Here is a 7,582-nt window from a genome sequence, read left to right as displayed (position 1 = left end):
ACCCTGTCCTCCATTGGGGTGGGAGAGGCCAATCGCAGGAAGGGGCTGGGGGGAGGAGCTGTGGGAGGTTGGCCAGTTGGCTCCATCCCCAATTGGGCCAGGTTTGCTGGCTGCAGTGGGCGTCATAGCGACCGGTCATTCTGGTTGTTACAGCGTTGTGGTCACTGGCTTTTTATATGTATAGACTAGGGGCCCGGTACACAAATTTGTGCACTCCAGGGGTCCCTCAGCCCGGCCTGTGCCCTCTTGCAGTCTGGGACCTCTTGGGGGATGTCCACCTGCTGGCTTAGGCCTGCTTCCCGGGGGATCGGGCCTAAGCTGGCAGTCAGACATCCCTCTGGCAGCCCGGGAGCCCTTGGGGGATGTCCACTTGCCAGTAGGGAGCAGGCCTAAGCTGCAGTCGGACATTCTTAGTGCTGCTAAGGAGGCGGGAGAGGCTCCCCGCCACCACCGCTGTGCTGGCAGCCGTCAGCCTGGCTTGTGGCTGAGCAGAGCTCCCCCTGTGGAGCACACTGACCACCAGGGGGCAGTTCCTGCATTGAGTGTCTGCCCCCTGGTGTCAGTGTGTGTCATAGTGACCAGTCATTCCAAGTCGTTCTGCTGTTAGGGTCAGTTTGCATATTACCCTTTTATTATATAGGATATCAGGTTCATTACACCTGGAAAGTGTGATTTGAGAATGATTGGTACTTGGCACTGAATCTGGGCACCTCCCTGTAAACCATTAGCCCAGCCTGGCCACCGTACCTTTACCCAGATTCAGAAAGAGCCAAAGACCAGCCGAGTGGGACCCGCCAAGGCCGCCCATTCAGAGCTTGCTCTGCACAGCCAGCCGCCTGCACTGTGCTTGGCAGAGACTTAAAGGCAGGCAGCAGGGAGGGAGCGCCCTACAGCGGGACGGAGCGAAGGCCCCGCTGTGCCCTGTGGAGGCTGTTGGCCTGGGAAGCTGGAGGCCGGTGGACTAGAAGTGGGGTGTCCTGTGCAGTTGGTTAGGGGTGGGTGCTTGGTTTTCTCTGGCTGGTCCTAAGTAGGAAGCAGGGACAAAATTTCAGGAAGGCGTCAGTTATTGGTCAAGGCCTGGTCATTTTGGATCAATTGGTGCAGAAGTTGTTGTTTCACTTCCTAGACTGTCCCTAGCATAGCCGTGTGCCTCGCTCCGGACTGGAGCAGAGCAGGCTGGCGTCCTGGGATGTGAATTGCAGATACGGTCGGTTTAAGACAGGTTGCCATAGGCTGTGGGTCAGGGTTCTATTTTTCATGTGGTTTGACCTTTGTCTGTATATTTAGTCTCTCACGCTATTGTTAGAGTTTCTGATGCCATTAGTTCACTGTTGACCAAAACTCCCCTCACCCCTGGGTCTCCCTCTGGCCTTGTGTGGGTTATTGGGTGGCGTATGGATGGTACCTCGGGATCTACAAGGCTTTTCTCGTCCTCCATCGTCACTCAGGTACCTGCCCTAGAGCTGCCAGCTTGGCGCCTGAGCAAGTAGGTTCTGCAGGAAGCGCCCAGGGAGAGAGCGGCAGCGCTTTAGGCGGCGGTCGCGTCTGCTTAAAGTGTTAGTGCCCTCTCTGAATGAAATGGGGCGTGGTGGTCTGGCTGTACTCTTAGAGACGGGACGTTGTTTGTCCTGGAAATTTCCTTTCCTTATAACTGTCACTTTTCTAACACGATTCTGAACATTTGTTCTGAGATGCAAAACTCCAAGAGGTAGCCCAGGGAGCCCTGGGCCTCCCAGAACCTTCTGGAAACTGAAGGAGAGAGCAGGAGAGAGGCTCTGGCTCAAGCTCGGCCGTGAAAGCAGGTGCTCAGACGGAGACGGGAGAAACACGCTCCGCAGGAGGCCGGTTCCCACCGAGTTAACCTCCATTCACTGTTCCCACCAGGTCTGTGGGCGGGGATCATCGTCTGCACCGTCTGTCAGGCCGCGTGCTTCCTGGCCTTCATCGCTCGGCTGAACTGGGAGAAAGCCTGTCAGCAGGTAACGCGCTCACTGCCGGCGGCCAGGTCCTCCCTAGGAGAGTCCGCTCGGCTCTCCCCTCTCCCCCGCCCCTTCTTTCGCTCTCATTCTTTTTACTCTCTTGTTGTGGATTCATCTGCATCTAATTCAGACTTGAAGGGCCAGATGACCCTTGCTTTACTCATTCCCCTTTGTTTATTCATTGAATAGGAAAATGGGGGGTTCCTTTCTTCCTGGGATCCCCTGCTGGGCCACTTCCCTTGCGTCTGACAAGCCAATTTCAGGACAAAATTTGGAACTGGAAAGGTGGCGTGCCATCACACGTCTCCTGATGCTGTTTTTATGACCCCAAAACATTCTGTTAAGATACATGTGTGCACCTTTCTCCCCAACTTTCTAGGGTCAATGTGGGGTTTGAAAAGTCGGTGAAGGATGAATGAGATAAAGGGCAAGAGGGGCTAACTCTAGATGATCTGGGACCCCCACCTCCCCCTCATCTTTTCCGTCCAACCTCCCCCACTCACTGACCCCATGTCAGTCATCATGAAAGATGAGTCCATACGTGTGAACAGGAGAAGCTCCAGTGTTACATGTGAATGAAAGAAAATGGCTGGGCTTTCCCTGAACTGGGTAGTCAAGTCAGATAGGCCCCTACACCGTGGAGAGCTGGGGATTCACTTGCATTTCGTTTGTAGGCTCAGGTACATGCCAACATGAGACGACCTGTGGCCCAGGATGGGACTTCGCTGGCTCAGGACCTACTTGACCCAGGTATGCTCTGGCTGCTGCACCCGGACAGCCGCTCCAGGCGGTCCTGGGGCCCTCTGTGGGCCACACCTCCATCTGCTGCTGTGAGTTTCCACTTGAATAAGGCGAGAAACACCCAATTTGGGGTAAAAGACTTGAGATTCATTTGCTCTAACTCCGGACAGGAGCCTACTGCTACCCACGACCCCAGTCTGCAGGTAGCCACTCCCGGGCTGGTGGTGGTGCTCCTGCAGCCCCTGTGGGCGGTTCTAGTGCGCGGTGGCCCTGGGCTCTGGCCTATCTGGGAAACTGGCATTTGCATGTTTGTTCCAGTGGGTTTTCCTGTTCACCAGGCAATACGTGAGCCTTAAGCAGATTATTGTCTTGGCTGTTGCTTCTGACAAACACCATGCAGATGACTTTCTCGTTTTCCTCTGTCAGCTTAGCAATTCCCCGGGTTCCGGGTTCCCAAGGCACTCAGTCAGTGCTCACACTCGTCCTTCGCTCCTTTAGAACGGAAACCCTTTGAGCTCATGGGTTGGCTCAGTCACAATCAGTGGGCGAGTCTGTTTTTCTGCCATATCTCGCTCGCATTGCGTAGTCTCCCAGGTGCCTCGTAATCGCAGATCGTTTTCTAGGCTTTTCGCGTTTGAAAGTGTTTGTCCAAGTAATTTGAGGCCCAAGATGGTGTTGTCTGTCTCCAGAGAGGGTTCCCCTTTGCTTCTAACACTTGCTTACTAGCCGTCCAGAGCAGTGGCAGAAATGGGAGCTCTGGCCCTCCCATCCCCCCGCCCCCGGCCCCCGGCTCCCCCAGAGGTGGCCGTGTAAGGGCTGGCTACTTCTGGTTCATGCCTGTTCTCAGTGCAGCCCTTCAGAGCTCCAGCCTGCAGTACAGAGGGCTCGCCTGAGGCAGGGCACGGCTCTCCAACTGCTCCTCCAGGGAGACTCTCGGCCAAAGGTGGCCCCAAGTGCCAGCTCCCTGGCCGGGTCCGCCTGCCCCAGCCCCAGGCCTTGCACTGGTGACTGCCTGTCCATTGCACTGCTGTGCTCCAGCGCCTTCAGGGTGGTGTTGGCTTGCTTCGCCAGCTCTCGGATTGTCTTCAGGGAAGGGCTGGCCCAGTCTTCTGCCCCCACCACGTGTGAAAAGCAGGAGACAGCAGCCTACCTCGCATGGCTGTGTGAGAGCAGTGGCTCACGCACGTGCAGGGCCTCTCGCAAAGAAGCATTTGTAAGTGTAGATGACACTGTTCTATGCAGATGACACTGTTCTGTTTGCAATGGTTTTCCCTCCGAAGTCATCCTCACGCCGTGTATGCTTAGTGACAGGTCTGTTCTTGCTCCATTATGTCACCTGCCTTTGTTCTCTTCTTGGGAAGCTTTCAGGAAATCGTTCTCACGCTCACTATCTAAGGGTCTCGAGGCTACATCCAGGCCAGTCCGGTCCCGTCCTGCGGGCACGCGCGGCCCTCAGGGTGGAGTCACATCCCTCCTTGGTTACAGCACGTGAATGGCCCTGAATTACTGCCTAGGCTTTCCTCTCTGCCGGCCTTCTCCTCTTCCTGACGATTGCATAGGTGTGGTTCCTTGAAGTCTCCTCCGAATTTTAGCTTCCAGAGCCACCACCTGCCTCTAGGTCAGTGATGGCGAACCTATGACACACGTGTCAGAGGTGACACGCGAACTCATTTTTTTGGTTGATTTTTCTTTGTTAAATGGCATTTAAATCTATAAAATAAATATCAAAAATATAAATCGTTGTTTTACTATGGTTGCAAATATCAAAAAATTTCTATATGTGACACGGCACCAGAGTTAAGTTAGGGTTTTTCAAAATGCTGACACGCCGAGCTCAAAAGGTTCGCCATCACTGGCCTAGGTGGTGGGTGGGCAGGGCTCCGTGGGCCCGCATGGCAGCAGCCGCTGGCCAGGGTGTGCGGTGGGCGATGGAGAGGCCTCTGAGAAGGAATTGCTTTCATTTCTCTGTGGAGCAACTGCTTCCGGAACCACCTTTCTCCGCTAGTAACACACGGTACACGCACCTCTGCTGTCCCTTTTATGCAGATGGAGAGTTCCTGCCAAGCGGCTAACTGAGTTCCTTTCCCCAGGGGGCCCTGGAAGCCGGGGAGAGACCGGGATGAGAGACGCTGAGAAGAAAGACGAAGCCCCGCTGGATCAGCAGCTGCACCAGGAAGCGGCCCCTCGGAGGCCCAGGCCCAGGCCGCCGGCCAGGCTGACCGGGAGGCAGCTGGCGCTGCGGCGGGGGCTCCTGCTGCTGGGGCTCCTGGCCGTGCTGCTGGCGGGCGTCCTGGTGCGGGTGTGTGTCCGAGCTTAGGGCGGCGGAGAGAGAGTCGGGCCAGTAAGACTTTTGGGCTCACAAGCAAATCATTCATAGGCCCCGTGGGGATTTGTCTGCCGGTAAGGCAAGTCAGCCGTGCCCATGGCTTCAAGAACTGAGAGTTCAAAGATGTATTTTCCAAGGAAGAAAATGAACCAAGTGAAAACTACGTTCTTACCACGACAATGTCTGAGAAGTCACATCAGAGGGAAGTTCATCCCTCCAAGGACCACTGTGCGGACTGCATTCCTCGTGGCTTTGCTGTTCTGCTCACTGTTTCTTTAGATACAAACCCATGTGCTGAGTGCTTAAGGGCTGCTGCTATCTGAATTATTTAAAATATGTTACAATATATTTTTCCTTGTGTCTCAGATTGTTATTCAGTGGGAAACAATACTGTAAATTTTCATCTGGGGTCAGAGCTCAGGCACCGAGGGCACTGGAGACGCTTACGAAACGAAAAGAGGAGACCCGGTTACTCAGAAGCTGACCAGGCCTGGCGAGGAGCCACCCCCCGCGGCCTCCAGTGAGGAGGGTGGTGCGAGCGAAGGCCCCCTGTGGCGGCAGCCCCGGAGAGAACCGGGCTGGAGGAGCCAGCGGGGGAAGAGGGCCTTTCCAGGTGGTGACGGAGGGATGATAACGTTGGGGCAGCCCCCACGCAGCGGCCCCTTCACCCTGTCACCCCGCGATCCAGGAGGTGCCACCTTCGTTTTCTCCCTTTGCTCGAGGTTCCCACAGATCAGGGTGCGGGGCTGCTGTACCTGCTGCTTCCGCCTTCTCCCTCCGCAGTCCTTGCCCAGTGGGCGCTCTCACTGGCATCGCCATGCCATGCGGGGGCAGCGGGGACGGCGGGGGGGTCGAGCTGGATGCCCTGATGATGGCTGTATCGGCAGGTTATTTGGGCCGACAACATGGTAAAGCCCCAGAATTGGAGTTGTATTATGTCCGACCTGCCTTCCTTTACAGCAGTGATTTCCAACCAGCTGCTGAAAGAAGTTTAAAAACATGCAGTACCTGACTAGTCAGGGCGCTGACCTCTTTCCCCTTCGATTGTCAGGTAAAAAAATGACAGCAGCCAGCACAGTAGCCCTTGGGTGTGAATGAATCACAAGGATACTTTTTTGGGGGTCAGATCTGCAATATATATATTTTCTTGGTGCGCTGCAGAACTGTATTAGTTAGTTTATGTGCCACGAGATACAAAGGGTGGAAAACCCCTGCTCTACAAGGTTGGAGCTTGACCAGGGATGCCAGTACCGCAGCTTCAGATCCCAAAGGCAATCTTGCCAACTACCTACCACGCTGCAATGGGAACTCTGAGACGTCCCAGGGGCCTGGCTCTGCATCCCAGGAGCCGGGCTCTGCTTCCCGGGGGGCCGGGCTCTGCTTCCCAGGGGCCGGCTGCTGGCAGGAATTTGTAGCAATGGGGTCAAGTGCACTGGGAAGAGGACAGCGCTTCACTTTTCCCTGTTGTGAAGTTAAACCAAAGAGCTTTTGGGTCATCAGGTTGCCTGCTCTTACACATGCGTCCAGGCCGTTCCACCCTCGCTGCAGTGTCTCTGAACTAGAGGCAATGGAATTACAAGCGGTCCCTGGTGCCTGCTGCTTTGGGTTGGTAATTCAGTGGGAAGTTGCCTCTCTCTTGCATTTCATCCAGGCTTTTAAAGAAGATGAGAAAACTCTTCCTGCTGGTGATGGCAGTTGATTTTTCCCAGGCTCAGAGCCCTGGCTGGGTAGCTCAGTTGGTTAGACTCAGCAGTGATGGCGAACCTTTTGAGCTCGGCATGTCAGCATTTTGAAAAACCCTAATTTAACTCTGGTGTCACATATAGAAATGTTTTGATATTTGCAACCATAGAAAAACAAAGACTTATATTTTTGATATTTATTTTATATATTTAAATGCCATTTAACAAAGAAAAATCAACCAAAAAAATGAGTTCACGTGTCACCTCTGACATGCGTCATAGGTTCGCCATCACTGGGTTAGAGCATCGTCCTGAGACGGCCAAGGTTGCAGGTTCTATTCTGGGTCAGGGCACATACAAGAGTCAACCAGTGAATGCATAAATACATGGAACAACAAATTGATGTCTCTCTCTCTCAAGTCAATTTTTTTAAAATCCCCCTGTCCCCACGTGAGCTGGGCATATGCCCTAAGATTATGGTGGGGCCACAGAAATTTCTCTTTCAGCTTTACAGTTGCGTGAGCTTGGTATGTGAAATCACATTTTATGTACAGGCTGTTATTGGGCGAGCTAATTTGGGCTAAGGGACATTTCTGCTTCCTTTGAGAGCTCAGATTTGAAACTGGAACCACGGTCGGCTGCCTGACACATCAGAGTCAACTAATAGAGACAAGGTTGAATCTTTGAGGTGATTTTATTCAGATGCTGGTGATCCGGCAGGTATAATACCCTGAAAAACCGCTATCTCATCTCATCTCATCTCATCTCATCTCATCTCATCTCATCTCATCTCATCTCATCTCAAGCCAGCCATTATATAGGGCTAGACTCGAGGCATTAGGAAGGTTGAGAAC

General features: G+C 53.8%; 1 protein-coding gene across 1 annotated transcript; it reads left to right on the top strand.

The window, feature by feature from the left end:
- Positions 1-1,884: 1,884 nt before the first annotated feature.
- Positions 1,885-5,394, top strand: LOC106699278 (multidrug and toxin extrusion protein 1-like; the record flags this gene model as incomplete). Its single annotated transcript, XM_014466760.2, has 3 exons — positions 1,885-1,979; positions 2,654-2,729; positions 4,811-5,394. Coding segments are annotated over 3 exons (398 nt in total), but the record flags the coding sequence as incomplete, so codon positions are not given.
- Positions 5,395-7,582: the final 2,188 nt, after the last annotated feature.

Source organism: Myotis lucifugus, unplaced genomic scaffold (assembly GCF_000147115.1).
Source record: "Myotis lucifugus unplaced genomic scaffold, Myoluc2.0 scaffold_355, whole genome shotgun sequence".
Lineage (NCBI taxonomy): Eukaryota > Metazoa > Chordata > Mammalia > Chiroptera > Vespertilionidae > Myotis > Myotis lucifugus.
This window is presented reverse-complemented; position numbering and strand designations above follow the sequence as displayed.